Source organism: Colobus angolensis, unplaced genomic scaffold (assembly GCF_000951035.1).
Source record: "Colobus angolensis palliatus isolate OR3802 unplaced genomic scaffold, Cang.pa_1.0 Scaffold331, whole genome shotgun sequence".
NCBI classification, from domain to species: domain Eukaryota; kingdom Metazoa; phylum Chordata; class Mammalia; order Primates; family Cercopithecidae; genus Colobus; species Colobus angolensis.
The window spans coordinates 2,458,222-2,475,098 of NW_012116611.1; the positions used below are offsets into that span (position 1 = coordinate 2,458,222).

The 16,877-nt window shown below is 38.5% G+C and overlaps 1 protein-coding gene across 2 annotated transcripts in view; it reads right to left on the reverse strand.

Moving 5' to 3' along the window:
- Positions 1–16,877, reverse strand: part of KLHL4 (kelch-like family member 4) — a 176,507-nt gene that overhangs the window by 26,653 nt on the left and 132,977 nt on the right. For both annotated transcript variants that reach the window (XM_011952075.1, XM_011952076.1), the window contains exons 6-9: positions 16,224–16,410; positions 9,336–9,560; positions 7,885–8,047; positions 5,942–6,154 (exon numbers count right to left, since the gene is read on the reverse strand). In XM_011952075.1, the coding sequence (XP_011807465.1) occupies positions 5,942–6,154; positions 7,885–8,047; positions 9,336–9,560; positions 16,224–16,410 (788 nt within the window). The remainder of the gene's footprint in view (positions 1–5,941; positions 6,155–7,884; positions 8,048–9,335; positions 9,561–16,223; positions 16,411–16,877) is intronic.

A 16,877-nucleotide genomic window follows, 5' to 3' on the forward strand; every position in this document is an offset into this window, starting at 1 on the left:
TTGGATTTTTCTCTCTTCTTTTCTTGGTTAATCTTGCTAATGGTCTATCAGTTTTATTTATCTTTTCAAAGAACCAGCTTTTTATTTTATTTATCTTTTGTATTTTTTTTTTGTTGTTGTTGTTTCAATTTCATTTAGTTCTGCTCTGATCTTTCTGTGATAAAATTTCCAGGTGTTTTTGTGCTTCTTGTATTTGGATGTCTAGGTCTCTAGCAAGGCCAGGGAAGTTTTCCTCAATTATTCACCCAAATATGTTTTCTAAGCTTTTAGAATTCTCTTCTTCCTCAGGAACACATATTATTGTTAGGTTTCGTCGTTTAACATAATGCCAGACTTCTTGGAGGCTTTGTTCATATTTTCTTATTCGTTTTTCTTTGTCTTTGTAGGATTGGATTAATTAAAAGACCTTGTCTTTGAGCTCTGAATTTTTTTCTTCTACTTGTTCAATTACATTCTGAGACTCTGCAGGGCATTTCACATTTCTAAAAGTGTGTCCAAAGTTTCCTGGAATTTTGATTGTTTTTGTCTTTAAGCTGTCTATTTCCTTGAACATTTCTCCCTTCACTTTTTGTATCATTTTTTGGATTTCCCTGCATTGGGCTTCGCCTTTCTCTGGTCCCTCCTTGATTAGCTTAATAACTAACCTCATGAATTCTTTCTCAGGTAAATCAGAAATTTCTTCTTGGTTTGGATCCATTGCTGGTGAACTAGTGTGATTTTTTTTGGGGTGGGGGGGGATGTTGAAGAGCCTTGTTTTTGTCATATTACCAGGCAGGGCTGGTTTTCTGGTTCCTTCTCATCTGGGTAGGCTCTGTCAGAGGGGAGGTCTAGAACTGAAGGCTGTTTTCTCAGATATCTTTTTTCCCCCAGGATGTTCCCTTGATGTAGTACTATCCCCCTTTTCCTATGGATGTGGCTTCCTGTGAGCTTAACTGCAGTGACTGTTGTCTCTATTCTGGGTCTAGCCACCCAGCAAGTCTATTTGAATCCAGGCTGATACTGGGGGGTGTTGGCACAGAATCCTGTGATGTGAACCGTCTATGGGTCTCTCAAGATGGATACCAGTGCCTGTTCCAGTGGAGGTGGCGGGGGGGGTGGGGTGGGTGTGCAATGGAGTCTGTGAGGATTCTTGGCTTTGGTGGTTTAATGCTTCATTTTTGTGCTGGTTGGCCTCCTGCCAGGAGGTAGCATTTTCCAGAAAGCATCAGCTGTGGTAGTATGGAGAGGGACTGGCCATGGGTGGGGCACTAAAACTCCCAAGATTATATGCCCTTTGTCTTCTGCTACCAGAGTAAATAGGAAAGGGCCATCAAGTGGGGGTGGGGTTAGGCATGTCTGAGCTCAGACTCTCCTTGGGTGGGTGTTGCTGCAGCTGCTGTGGGAGATGGGGGTGAGATTCCCAGGTCACCGGAGTTGTGTACCTAGGAGGATTATGGCTGCCTCTGCTGAGTCATGCAGGTTGTCAGGGAAGTGGGGGAAAGCCAGCCGTCACAGGTCTCACTCAGCTCCCATGCAAACCGAAGAGCTGGTCTCACTCCCACTATGCTTCTCCCCAACAGCCCTGAGTCTGTTTCCAGGTGGAGGACTAGATGGGCTTGAAAATTTGCCCTAGGCTACCTGCTTCCATGCTGCGAAAGAAAAGGGCTTGGTTCTTCCCCTGACTGTGGAGTCTGCACACCAGATTTGTGCCCTCCCCCCAGTTCTGGCCAGGAGGCTTCTCACAATGTTCAAATTGTTACAGAGTTTAGCTAAAGATTTCCTCCTCCCTGTGGAGTTTCACCCCCTGCTCCTCTGGCCAACCTCCAAATGTATCCCTGTGGCACCAGGCAGGAATGGCCTGCTAGGGGACCCAGCAAGCTCACAGGGACTTTCTGCTGCTTCCTCTACCCCTGTATTTTGCTTGGCCCTCTAAACTGCTTCAGTACCAGGTAAAGTTGGAAACTTCTCCTGCAAATAGACCTTCAGCTTCTCCAGTGGGTATATTTGGGAGAGGAAGGTCTCCCTTTCACACTTCTGCAGTTGGGCCACTCACAATACTTGGGGTGTCTCCCCGGTCCTACATGAGCAATTAGTTTTCTTCAGACGGTCTGTGGGTTCTCTCAGGATTGCTGGTTTGTTCTTGCAGTTCATCTGGAACTAAAATTCACAATGCGAGCCTCTGCATGCTGCTCTGTCTGGAGCTGCAATCTTCTCCTGCCTCATGTCCACCATGATGATTCTAATTCTGATTTGTGTACATTAATTTTGTAACCTGAAACTTTGCTGAATTCATTTACCAGTTCTAGGAGCTTTCTGGACAAGTCTTTAGGGTTTTCTAGGTATACAATCATGTCATCAGCAAACAGTGACAGTTTGACTTTCTTATTACTAATTTGGATGCCCTTTATTTCTTTCTCTTGTCTCATTGCTCTGGCCAGGACTTCCAATACTATGTTGAATAGAAGTTGTGAAAGTAGGCATCATTGTCTTCTTTCCGCTGTCAGGGAGAATGCTTTCAACTTTTCTCTGTTCAATATTATGTTGGCTGTGGGTTTGTCATAGATGGCTTTCATTACCTTAAGGTATGTCCCTTCTATGCTGATTTTGCTGAGGGTTTTAATTATAAAGAGATGCTGGACTTTGTCAAAGGGTTTTACTGCATTTATTGAGATGATCATGCAATTTTTTTAAAAAATATTTTATGAGGTGTATCACATTTATTGACTTGTGAATGTTAAACAATCCCTGAATGCCTGGTATAAAACTAACTTGAGCATGGTGTATTATCTTTTTGACATGCTGTTGGATTCTGTTAACTAGTATTGTGTTGAGAATTTTTGCATCTATGTTCATCATGGATATAGGGCTGTAGTTTTCTTTTTTGTTATGTCCTTTCCTGGTTTTGGTATTAGGATGATACTGGCTTCACAGAATGATTTACAGGGGATTCCCTTTTTCTCTATCTTTTGGAATAGTTTTAGTAGCATTGGTACCAATTCTTCTTTGAATGTCACATAGAATTCAGCTGTGATTTCATCTGGACCTAGACTTTTTTTGTTGGTAACTTTTTAGTTATTGTTTCAATCTTACTTCTTATTATTGGTCTGTTCAGAGGTTCTATTTTTTCCTGGTTTAATCTAGGTTGTATATTTCTAGGAATTATCCATCACCTCTAGGTTTTCTAGTTTATGTAAAGGTGCTCCTAGTAGCCTTGAATGATCTTTTGTATTTCTGAGATATTGGTTGTAATATCTCCCATTTCATTTCTAAGTGGGCTTATTTGAATCTTTTCCTTTCTTTTCTTGGTTAATTTTGCTAATGGTCTATGCATTTGGTTTATTTTTTTCAAAGAACCAGTTGTGTGTTTTATTTATCTTTGTATTTTTTGTTTGTTTCAATTTCATTTAGTTCTGGTCTTTCTTTTCTTCTACTGGGTTTGTTTGTTGTTTTTTCTCTAGTTCCTTGAGGTGTAACCCCAGATTGTCTATTTGTGCTCTTTCAGACTTTTTGATGTAGGCATTCAATGCTATGAACTTTCCTCTTAGAACCACTTTTCTGTTTCCTAGAGGTTTGGAGAGGTTATATTATCATGCTTGTTCAGTTCAAATAACTTTTTCTTTCAATCTTTATTTCTTTTTTTTTTTTTTTTTTGAGACGCAGTCTCGCTCTGTCACCCAGGCTGGAGTGCAGTGGCCGGATCTCAGCTCACTGCAAGCTCCGCCTCCCGGGTTCACCCCATTCTCCTGCCTCAGTCCCCTGAGTAGCTGGGACTACAGGCGCCCGCCACCTCGCCTGGCTAGTTTTGTTTCTGTACTTTTAGTAGAGACGGGGTTTCACCGTGTTAGCCAGGATGGTCTCGATCTCCTGACCTCGTGATCCGCCCGTCTCGGCCTCCCAAAGTGCTGGGATTACAGGCTTGAGCCACTGCGCCCAGCCTCAATCTTGATTTCATTGTGACTCAATGATCATTCAGAAAGGGTTTTGCCATGTTGACCAGGCTGGTCTTAAACTCCTGATCTCAGGTGATCCTCCCACTTTGGCCTCCCAAAGTGCTGAGATTATAGGCATGAGCCACCACACCTAGCCTGTGAATGCTTTTTATTTATGCTATTTCACTGGAGAATTTTCCATTTATATTCTACATGATACTTATTTATTTATTTGATGTGTTTAACTTGGACTTCACCTTTCTCCCATACCTCCTTGATTGGCTTAATAGTTGACCTTCTGAAATCTTCTTCTGGCAATTCAGACACATCATCTTGGTTTGGATCCATTGCTGGTGAGCTACTGTGATCTTTTGGGGGTGTTAAAAGGCCTCATTTTGTCAAACTTAAAGAATTGGTTTTCTGGTTCCTTCTCATTTGGGTAAACTATGTCAGAGGGAAGATCTGGAACTCAAGCGCTGTTGTTCAGATTCTTTTGTCCTATGGGGATGATGCCTTGATGTGGTGCTTTCCCCTTTCCCCTAGGGAAGCGGTTTCCTGAGCACCAAACTGCAGTGATTGCTATTTCTTTTCTGGATCTAGCCACCCAGCAGAGCTACTGGGGTGGGGAGTGTCTGCCATGAGACCTGTGATGTGATCCATCTTCAGGTCTCTCAGTCAGGGATACTAGCACCTACTCTCATGGAGGTGGCAAGGGAGTGAAGTATTCTCTGAGGGTCCTGGGTTGTATTTCTGTTTAGTATACTGGTTTTGCGTTGGTTGGCCTCCAGCTAGAAGTTGGCACATTCAAGAGCCCATCAGTTCCATTTGTATAGGAAGGATACAACTTTGCCTTAGGCTTAGGCAGTGGGCAGGGCCATAGAGCTACCAAGAAATCATGACCTTTTTGCTTGTCTACCAGAGCTTAAAGAGAAAGACCATCAGGTAGGGGCAGGGTTAGGCATGTCTGAGCTCAGACTCTCCTTGGGTGGGGCTTGCTGCAGCTGCTGTGGGGGATGGGGTGTGTTTTTCAGGCCAATGGTGTTATGTTTCCAGGCGGATTATGGCTATGTCTGCTTTGTCACATAGGCCACCAGGAAAGTGGGGGAAAGCTGGCAGCCACAGGCCTCACCCAGCTGCCATGCAGCCTGTAGCCAGAAAGGCTGGTCTCACTCCCACGGCACCCCCACTCAACAGAACTTAGTTTATTTCAAGGCAGCCAGTGAGCAGGACTGAGAACCTACCCCAGGCCATAAGTCTCCCAGCTGAGAAAGCAAGCAGGCTCACAGTTCTTCGGCTGTCCCTGCGCAGCAATCCACCTCCCTCAGAGGGTCTGTGGATTCTCTTGGCTTTCCTGTTACATTCCTGCGGTAGTTCTTAGAGCCAAAGTTCACAATATGGTTCTCCACACACTGCTCTGTCTGTGTGAGTGGGAGCTGTGAGTTAGTCCTGGCTCCTCTCCACCATTTTATCCCCAATCTCAGTAAACTTATTTTGATTTGAGTCTCCTGAATTGGTTGAGTGATGTAGCTTGGCACAAAATTTATTTGTTTACCACTCTGTCTTATTATTTTATAGTGTGACTATATAACAATAAGATGGCTTATTCTTTTTACATACTTTATGCTGAATCTAAAATGAACATGGAATATTTAAAAAATATAATTTTAGCCTAAGAGAAAGTGTACAATTTTACAGAAGATAAATCCACTAAAAGGATTAGCATTTATTGGAAGACTACTTTCTGGTTGTTTAAAAATGTAATTAAACACAGTCTATTAAAAATAAAAATAAAAAATTAAAATTAGCTAAGATCCCATATTTGAAAGAGCCTGGAACAGGAGAGGACTGGAGTCTTAGAGGATCCTAGCTGGGAAAGGACTTGTTCTCCCTAGATTCCTGTTGTACTATTTAATTTTCTTAGAGTGGGCATAAAAATAAACTGATTTCCATTTAAAAGAAAAAAATTCTTTCTATTTCTAAAAAAATAAATAACCAAATAATTACATACAGAAAGAAATAGAAAAAAAACTTACCGTTCCACACAGTCAGAAAGCCTGGAGCAATGGTTGGAAGCAGGGGCATCATGCCCCCCTACAACATATAAGAATCCATTATATGTGGCAACTCCCACACCTCCACGTCTTTTGGACATTGGAGCACACAAACTCCACTTGTTAGTGTGTGGGTCAAAGTATTCCATTGATTTGAGGCAGGAACTTCCATCACGTCCACCAATAGCATATAATCTAGATAAACAGACAGAACCGCATGTATGTATATGTGCGTGTATACATACACACACAAAATGCATGCATAGAGTGAGAGTGAGAGAACTTTGCACAAAGCTTTTCAAGTTTCTGAAGAGTCTGACTATATATTCTACTCCTACAGTATTTTGCAGTGAAGAGCAGAAGTCTGTGAATAGATCATTACCTGAGGGCACCTGTTAAAATCTATCCCAACCCAAACCTCCCTTTTTCATTATCTTTGTCACAGTCATTTTAACATAATTGAATAAAAGATTTCATGGGATATGAAGCACAGAAGAAAGAGGGAAAGATCAAAAGGATTGGCAGGATAGTTCCAAAGACCAACTCCAACAACTTTACAATTTTAGCAGGGTTCAATTACCTAGGAGCAGAATCTGTTGTTTTTGTGTATCACTTTATATTTGCATTAAAAAATTATCACTTAGAAGACATTAACTTAATAAACAACTAAGGAAAGAGGACAGAACCTAGAAACTAGATTTTTTTTTTTCCCTAGGAAGTGATATTGGCTATGACATTTCTCCCATACACTTTAAAATGCCATTCTTTTGATTAGCATTTTTAAAATAATTTTAAAGTTATCATGCATTAATAAAGAAGACAGACATTTATTAATCCTTATTCCTATAACTTCCCTTCATGCTGAGTTGCAAACAATAGCAACTCAGCAAAGCACAATTAAATGGGGCAAATTTCATGTTTTCATCCTGTTCTGTATTGGGTAGGAGATTACATAACTGAATCACCTGACATCATTCAGGTCAGGCCACAGATAGATTTAGGAGTAGCTTAAGCTCTAAGACACTTTAAAACTGGACCTCCTCTTAACTACGGACATTTCTGATTTATTTCTGTGCAAGGTTCTAAAAACAATGTGTTGACATTTTGACTGAGACCATATCTATGATAATGTATTGGCTTCATGCATAGTCAATATAAACACACAAGGCTGTCTCTGGCAACTGACCCAACCTATTGTCTGAAACTCGCATGATTCATTACCCTCTTATATGCTGGTCATTGTCTCCAAAGTTCCCTTGTCAGAAAGCAAATAATACCTGGTAACAATTCAAGCTCTTAGAAACTTCTAACATCATCATGTTTTAGTATAATATCTCGGAAGTGATAGGCAAGTGACAGGAAGAGGTAAATATTCAGGAAGGGTGAGACTAGGTAGGATTCTATATTTAGGAACCCTGAACACTCAGGAGAGAGATTGTTGAAAGAATAAAAGAATCACCTTGTTATAACCATAGACAGACTAAGGTTTTGATAAAAATAAATCATAATGTAAAAAAAGTAGTAACTTCTTGAGGGTAAAATTAGAACTGGCTTGCCTGTAAAAGTGTTTCTCAAGTTTAATGTGCACAGAAGTCACCTGAAGATCCTGTTAAAATTAAGATTCTGATTCAGGACGTTTGGGGCGGGGCTAGGATTCAACATTTCTAAATACATCTCAGGAAAGGTGGATGCTGCTGGTCCCAGGACAACACCTTGATTAGCAAGGGCATAGAGAATATTTCATCAATTATTTATTTTAGACAAGTATTTTCAGTCCTAGTGGAGAGTTCCAATGAAGATCTTTTATTATTGATAACAAGTACATCCAGGTTGTTTGGAATGCTAATTGATTGATGGATCACATCACTGAAGTTCTGTACTATATGACCTGGAAGCAATGAGCATGTGTGTTTCAACTTACTCACTTGTTGTTTAATGCAACAACACCAACTGTGCTTCTAGGAGTTGACATACTGGCTACGTAATTCCACTGTCGTCCCTCAGGGTCCCATCTTTCTACAGTATTTAGATAGCTCCATCCATCATGCCCACCTACAGCATACATTGGTCCTTCAAGAGTGGCTACACCTAAAAAAATTAAAATAATATGTGGGTTCACCTAGGTATGCCACACACAATGAATATTGTTTCATTTTGCAAGCAATTAATTGCTTAACTTTTTTTTTTGCTTATTAAACAATTTTTCATACATATGAATCATTTACTGACTGTTGTAAAGCTAAGTATGGTTTTGTAACCTTATGAAACTTTCAGTTTTAGTTACTATATCATGGAAGGGTATCATTGAAGTCAAAAGAGGCAGTAGAATGCACCATTTCTAGATATGTAATTTAAAAAGCTGCTCTTTCTGGCAAAATTTCAATATTGTTTGTTGCTCTAACATGTAGATACAATATGATTTTGATTCTTAGATAAACCTTAGAATTACAGGCTGACTGTAGTAGGTCTTTATAACTTCTGGTGTTTAATATAGGGATAAAAAGATTCCCAAGAGCTAACTTACTAGACAGCTTTTTAATGTTTAGTTAGAAGTTTGTTCTTTCAGGTATTACGAATAGTCCATTTCTGCTATGATAATTTACATAATTGGTTTTTTCCCCACCTTGACTATCCCAATCAACCTCTCAGTGGTATATTATCATCACTTCTCCTACCTATTTACTAATATCAATTATATTGAAAAATAAGCTTGCTCTGATTTCTCTGCAGGATCTTTCTGAGCTATGTCTAGGAATAACACTGACATAACTATATAATATAATTATATAGTGTATTATTTGGCAGAGTCAATTTATCAGGATAATTGGGACAAGCAATACCATTCCTGAATCTGCCGCTTTTTAGCTCTGTAAAGGTCAAATAAAAAAAAAAAAAAAAGGAAATTTTTCTGTTGTTCAGCCAACTCTTACGATATCGCAAAAATATGGAGCCTAGTATAAAGAAAGAGGTACCCTGACAAATATTCAGGAGAATCAAAGTTCTCCACTATGGGCACATGATTCATCTAACTAGAAACACAATCCCTCTCAATCGTCAAGTACTTTCCTCTCTAAATTGAGCTTAGAAGAAAACTCCCTGCTGTAGTTGTATATTAGTTAATAGTAAATCCCTTTGAAAAGTTGTTATCGTTTTTAGAAGGAAACCCCTTTAAAATACTGGTGGAAGGGAATCAGGAGTAACCTGCAACAACAACAAATGTTTCCCAGGCTTTTATCATTTCCTTAAGTTTTTCATCATTTTGGAGACATTTTCACTAAGGATTTGGCTAAATCCCAATTATGTGCTGCTAGATTTAAATTTTTTAAAACTCTACTTACTATGCCTTCTTGAAAAATACATTACGTTAAGCTCTTACCTAAGCCGTGCCGATGCGTTGACATGGGAGGCATCACAGTCCAGATTCTGCCAACTGGATTAAAACATTCCACTGTATTCAAAGTTTTTAAACCGTCTCTTCCTCCCACGACATAGAGCTTATTATCAATAACTGCAACTCCAAATTGAAGCCTACGGCCATTCATGGTGCCAATATGTAGCCAACTGTTGGTCCTGAGGTCATATTTTTCAATAGTAGTAGTACCTGACAAAGGGATATTGAACAATGGTAAAATGTACTTTTATTGACATTTTGAATTGGTATTATACACGTTATAATTATATACCCATAACTTACAGCACAGTATCAGTGATTACAATTCAAATGAAGTAAGTAGCCCAGGTAATTCTACAACCTGGAAGATAAAGCAAAGGATAATCTTTTACCACTTCTGGACCCAAATAGAAGAGTCAAAATAAAATGTTTTATGTAATATGTTTGGTTTATACCCTTACAACGCTGGCTTTGGCTATGCTATTCTACTGGTAGTATCAACACAAGTGTCAAATGACATAATTTATGACAAAATACCTTGGATTCTATTATTGAATGTTTGCACATCTGTTACAGATGTAATTATTTATAACCATTCAATATATTAATTTATGTTTTTTAATTTGTTTTGGGTGTGTGTGTTTGTGTGTGTGTTTATTTGTGTGTGTGTTTGTGTGTATGTGTGTTTATTTAAAAGACATGTAACTAAAGGACCAGGAATGAAAATTATTTTTAAATGGGCCTTTAGCTGGGTGTGGTGGCATGCACCTGTAGTCCCAGCTACTTAGAAGGCTGGGATCGGAAGACCATTTCAGCCCAGGAGGCGGAGGCCGCAGTAGGCCAAGATCACGCCACTGTACTCCAGCCTGGGTGACAGAGTGAGACTCTGACTATATAAATAAATAAATAAATAAAATTCAAAAAATGTTAAATGGGCCTTTGGTGTTGATTCACATAATGTTCGATGATGGTAATGATGCAAGAGGTAGAGAGAAATTTATGCAGATAGTAAGGGCAAGAGAGTCCTTGGTGGAATTACTTTTCTAATCAAAAGCAGCCCCCCAAATCATTTATTTTCTAACAAAGAGCAGCCTGAAAAATCAGGCTGCAGACATAGATAAGCAAGCCGGAAGCTTGCACAGGGAAATGCCAGCAGCTGCACCGACTGGAAAGGGCTACTTTGGGGGCAGGCATTTCCAACATGGAGGCTTCATCTTCCCTTTTTTTTGTTACCACGTGTACAGTAAGAAAGAAACGGGTAGCATGGCCAGCTTAGGCAGAGAACCCACCTGCATAATAAAAGATTGGTGTGGGGGCGGCCAGAGATTCGTGCCCTATGCAAATGGCACACCTGGTCCTAACCAGTCTTTTGCTCCCTACATATATCAGACACCACCTCTTTACCAGCTCATCTATAAACCCCCCTGCATTTCATCACAGATCTGGAAACCCATTTTTCCAGGGCCCCTCTCTGTAGCAGAGAGCTATTCTCTTTCTTTTGCCTGTTAAATTTCTGCTCTTAATCTCACTCTTTGTACGTCCACGTCTTTGATGTCTGTGGCCATGAGACAATGAACCTCGTGTGTTACCCCAGACAATGAACCCGCTTCAGTAGCACAAAGTATTACAGTTGAAAATATAGAATTACAAGGTATTACTTTAAGTGTTAATATAATTTTATTTTCTGTTCAATCACTAATGTACAAAGTTTACTGCCATAGTATACTGTCACTATTGACAAAGTGAACTATCACTACTGTCATAATGAATTGTCACTTCAGTAGGCAATGCTTCTTACCATTCATTTGTAATAGCTGCTGCTATTTTTTAGTAAACGCTGATTCTGCACAACAGGGAAACTTCTGAATAATAACCAGGGTGGAAAATGATAGAATTATTTTTTACATCTATAGTGTATCTAATAGAGTTTGTGGCAGGTTTAAAAAATTTCATCCCAATTACACAAAGTCAACCACAGTAATAAGCAAAAATACTTTCCAGTTGTTCCTTTACTGGAAGATTTGTGAAGAAAATGCAGTCCATTAGTTATAATGAAGATGTAGTTAACATTTGAAGCAAACCCACTGGCAGTTACAGGGCAATAGTATGGGGTCATATCCAGTCAAAATTTAAGCAGAGTGTATATTAAATATATAGCTGCTCCTCGATTAGACTGAATTAGCGGAAACCGTGTTTCCTTCCTCTAACTTTAAATATATTCTGGTGAATAGTGCACTGTAAGTATTTGTGTTCCAAATTTTGGGTTTTCTAATACAAACTTGTAAATACACAGGGACTCATTTACTCTTTCTCTATCATTACTGCCGCTTTCACTGATAACATGGATTTGACTGAATACTGATTTATAGATTAGCAATTGCTCTACTGACTATATTTACTGCTAAGAGATCAAATTATAACACCTATCAAAACATCCTTTCTACATTAAATATCTTTGAATGGTAATGTTAAAACTGAAATAACTACAAACTGACATCTACTTTTATTCTGTGTTTAACCAGTCAGTTTTCTCTGAATGTTTTCTACTTCTTTCCATTTCCTCATCCCAGTCTGCCTATGTCTGTATTCTTATCTGCTTGCTATAATTTTAACTTTTAGTTCTCTTTTTGTCAGTGGACTTTACCGATTACCTAATTTAGATTAGGAAATAAAAGCTAGTCTGCACTCATTGTTATGATTATGAAGATATGAATGGTGGGGTGATTAGAAAATTGTACAAATCTACATTAATCAGCTGTATGTAGAAGATTTACACTGAGAGATGTAGATGTGTGAATCATGCCAGGTTAAATTTTTCAAGGCATTAGATTCAATATAGAAGATAAAATGATCCCACAACTTTTGATTGCAACATGAGCATTTATGACTGGTAGTTCTACATATCGAAGTTTGAAGACTTCTCCAGCCCCTTTGTCCACCCCCAGCAATTCTTCAGCTAATCAAAATGTATATTCTCTAGCTGCTTTACTAGGGCAGCTCTATATTAGATGGAAAAATATGAATTCTTTTTTTTACTATCTTTTCCTTTAAAATTTTTCTGTATAAATAACTTTCTGCCCCAGCATGTTTGATATATTGTTTCTCAATTCATTTCTATGCTCTTACCCAATCTTCGTTCGTAATCTATTCAAGAGTGAACAAAACCCATCAAACTTATCAGTGTTGTTGAGAACACTGTAGTTCCTGCAGTAGTAAATATATCTGATGTAACGATTTCCTCCATTTACTTTACAAATGTTCCGAAAGTGACAAGATTAGCCTTTACTTTGTCTCCTGCCATACTCTTTATTCAGAATTTATTTTTTAAATAAATAAAAATTTGCAAAATACTATGTATGTACAAGACATCCACAGTTTACTAATTGACAATTTAACAATTTTGACTCTGTGATCATACTTAGCACTTTCTAATGATTCTTTCAAATACGTTGTAGGAGTTATAGTTAGCCCCAGCCATTTGTGTGATACCTATATTTAACAGCAATTCTGAGCTTGTTATATGAGTCAGAGAGGAAATTAGAGACTGAGGAAGCACTGTATTTCTTAAACATCAAAATGTAAAAGTTATTTTTTTTTAAATTTTTAAAATTTCAATAGTGTTGGGGGTATAGGTGGTTTTAGGTTACATGGGTAAGTTCTTTAGTGGTGATTTCTGAGAATTTAGTGCATCCGTCACCCAAGAAGTGTACACGGTACTCAATATGTAGTCAAAAACATCTTTTAAAAATAACTGAAACAACACACTATAAGAAAAGGCGTATGCATAGAAATTAATGTTTATACTTTTGTGAAAATATGTAAAATAGTACAGTTTTCAATGTCACACTGCTTTATACAGATAAATGCTGCCCATTTAATGTTTTTGTTAGACTTCTTAGGTTTTCTTTCTTTCTTTTTCTCTTTTTCCTTTTTTTCGTTAGTACGTGTTTACCCTGGTTTTCTAATAGATTCTAAAATCCCCAAAGAGTTTTGTTGGTGTTCTTTTGTCTGTAATAGTGGCAGTGTAGGAAAAGGAACATCGTATTTGAATAAGAATTTCATCTCCAGCCTTTCTTGATGTTTGTCCTTGGGTTGGCTATCTAACCTTAAGAGGGGCAAAGTAGCGGTGACATTATTGTAACATTATTGTGAGGATTAGAAACGATGTTTGCAAAATGCCAATCAAAGATTAAGTCATCAAGGCCGGGCGCGGTGGCTCAAGCCTGTAATCCCAGCACTTTGGGAGGCCGAGACGGGCGGATCACGAAGTCAGGAGATCGAGACCATCCTGGCTAAAACAGTGAAACCCCGTCTCTACTGAAAAATACAAAAAAACTAGCCGGGTGAGGTGGCGGGCGCCTGTAGTCCCAGCTACTCGGGAGGCTGAGGCAGGAGAATGGCGTGAACCCGGGAGGCGGAGCTTGCAGTGAGCTGAGATCCGGCCACTGCACTCCAGCCTGGGCGACAGAGCGAGACTCCCTCTCAAAGAAAAAAAAAACAAAAAACAAAAACAAACAAATAAAGATTAAGTCATCAAAAAGGTAAGGTTTTACTATTCTTTTAATGGTCTGCAACGTCCCATGAGCCTTTTATAGTGTCTCCAAATACCAGGAACTCAAAAGTGTCTCATACCCTCATTTATTTCCATAACAAACTTTGGTAATAGAGTCCAGAGATTATAGGTTCATATTTCACTCATTTTTAGAGACTGATAAGGAGTTATAGATACTTATAAACATTTGTTGGAATACATTTCTTTGTGGTAACAAGAAGTTAACCAAGATTAGCCTGAATAAAATGCCAAAGATAAAAAACAAACACAAAAACCAAACAAACACAAAATTTTCCATTTCTCACAATGCAAATTAGGCTTTTTGCAAAGTCAGAAATGAAGGACAAGTGCACTTGCATTTTTTATTTAGTACTCTTGTAATTTAAATACCAAACAATAAATCTTTTAATATGCTATTAATATTCAATTTAGTCAACAAAATGCAATAAAACCTCAAGTTGCCAGACTGGAAATTAATTATAGGATCTCATTGTCCTATAAAACTTATCTTATAACATTATTGTTACAAAATACAAAAATATTGTTATTTGTTATTTTCTGAAGAACATCAGTTCTTCAAGTAACCCTACAAATCTGCAGATAATTGCATTTGCAATCTCTTGTTTTATGGGCTTATGATTAATAAGCATAGTTACTATATAGTCTTCCAATTTTCAATTACATATATCAAAGAAAATAATGTGATTCCAGTAGGACTTCAAACCAAGTTTTTAAACTTTTTTTTTTCTATCCCGTATCCTTTCCTCATTTCCCACCATCCCCCAGTTTCAAGATGTCTCTCTGAGATAAACTTTACATCCTTGGAATGTTTTCTTTCCTCCACTCCCTCTCTTGTCCCATTCTATGCTCCCATGCCTTATGCACATTTGTTTACCTAGATGCTTGATAAACACACACCATACTCACTCATCTGGTCAACTATTTCCTTAGAAGCTTCAGGGGCCACATGCTGATACAGACCAGACACCTCTAGCCACGATGGCACCAGCCCCTTAACCAGATGGAACAATAAATAATTCAAGACAAGCCACTGAAGTGGGTCACAACACCTGACATTTCCTAGCCACCCTGCCTATTCTGCATTCCAAATCCTCTCTTTAAACCCCCCGCATTCCCTCTACAAATGGAAGAGTAGGAATTTTTGGAAAGAATTCCGCCCACTCCTCCACTTACTAGCATGGGAAAGCAAATCTTGCTCTCTTTATATTGCACCTCATTCTTGTTATTATAGCTTCTTTCTACAAGTGGCCAGCAGCCAGACCTTTTGCCAGGTGCAGTCTCTTTCCTTTGTGATTAACATGTGAAAGGAAAATAAATCTTGGGACCCCCCCAAGCCAAGAAGCCAAAAGAAAAAGTCAAGCTGGGAATTGCATCAGGCAAACCCTCCCCGCCTTTTTGTTCTTAAATAAGATAAATACTGAGATTTTTTTTTTTAAAGCTACATACCTCCCTCACAATTTACCTACAAGGAAATACCCTGTGGGCCTCCAGATGCTTATCCTTAAGCAGTTAACTTTGAATTTCACCCTGGCAATGCAAATTGACAGCTTATTTTCATAGGTGCAGGACAAAGGAATGACAGAACTTAATGTCATCCCTCTGTTCACCTGAGACAAATGCGTATCTGATTGCTTCCTCTGCTTTATTGTTTATGAAAAAAAAATGCAGATTCTCTAAGCCAGACTAAGGCATAAGTGAGTATTCTTGTACTTCCCTCACATGTAAATTGTGTATTCAGTGAAAAGCTAATCAGACACTCAAAAGAATGCAACCATTTGTCTCTTATCTACTTATGCGCTAGAAGTCCCCACTTTGAGTTGTCTCGCGTGTCCGGACAGAACCAATGTACACCTTACGCATATTGATTGATGTCTGATATCTCCCTAAAATGTATAAAATCAAGCAGTACCCTGACCCCCTGGGGTTCAGAAAGGGGAAAACCTTCTTTAACCTGGGGAAAATAAACTTTGTAAATTCATTGAGACCTGTCTCACATACTTTTGGGTTCACAAACATTAAATAAGTTTTCCTTGGAAAGATATAATATGGCAAAGTAAATATTCAAATTTTAAAACAGCTTCTATAAAGTAAAAGTGCCTATTAAGAGTTCAACACTAGTTGAAAGGTTATGTCTCATAAGGTAAGTAGAAGAATGAGGTCACAACATCATATAAAGCACCCTGTTTATGAAAATTCGCTTTAGGTGCACTTATTTAACATGGCTTTAATATCACCCTTATAATTTGCAGGCTGTTAAGAATGTATCTTTTTTGAATGAAGACACTCTAAGTTATTTTTACCTTTCATAGCATCCATGCCTCCTACAGCATAAAGTGCCCCTACAGTTGATTTTCTAGGTTTTGTCCGAGGGCTTTGCATCATGGATCTTCTCTCAGGTAAAAGATGATACTTCATAGCTTCCATCAGGAGCTTCTGACACTCAAGATCACCAGTAAACATGGAACTGGTTTCAAGATCTGCCAGCAACTGCAAAATAGTGATGCATGGCATATGAACGGAAGCGTTCACCATTAGAAAGAACATATTTGTATTTATGTAACTTTGCAGGCTGGGCGCAGTGGCGTACACCTGTAATTCCAGTACTTTGGGAGGCCAAGGTGTGTAGAATGCTGGAGCTCAGGAGTTTGAGACCAGCCTGGAAAACATGGCGAAACCCGGTCTCTACAAAAAAAATACAAAAAATAGCCAGGTGTGGTTGCATGTGCCTGTAATCCCAGCTACTTGTAGGCTGAGGTGGGTTGATTGTTTGAGCCTGGGAGGTAGAGGTAGAGAAAACTTGAGCTAACCTAAAGGTAGAAGTTTGATTATTTAATGTTTTTTGTTATTTAGTAAGATTTTTATTTTCACTTATCAAGGAAAATAACTAAAAGTCTGCTGGTAGTAGCTAATGATCTCTGCAGATTTATTTGACACATTATTCATCTTTTGAATGT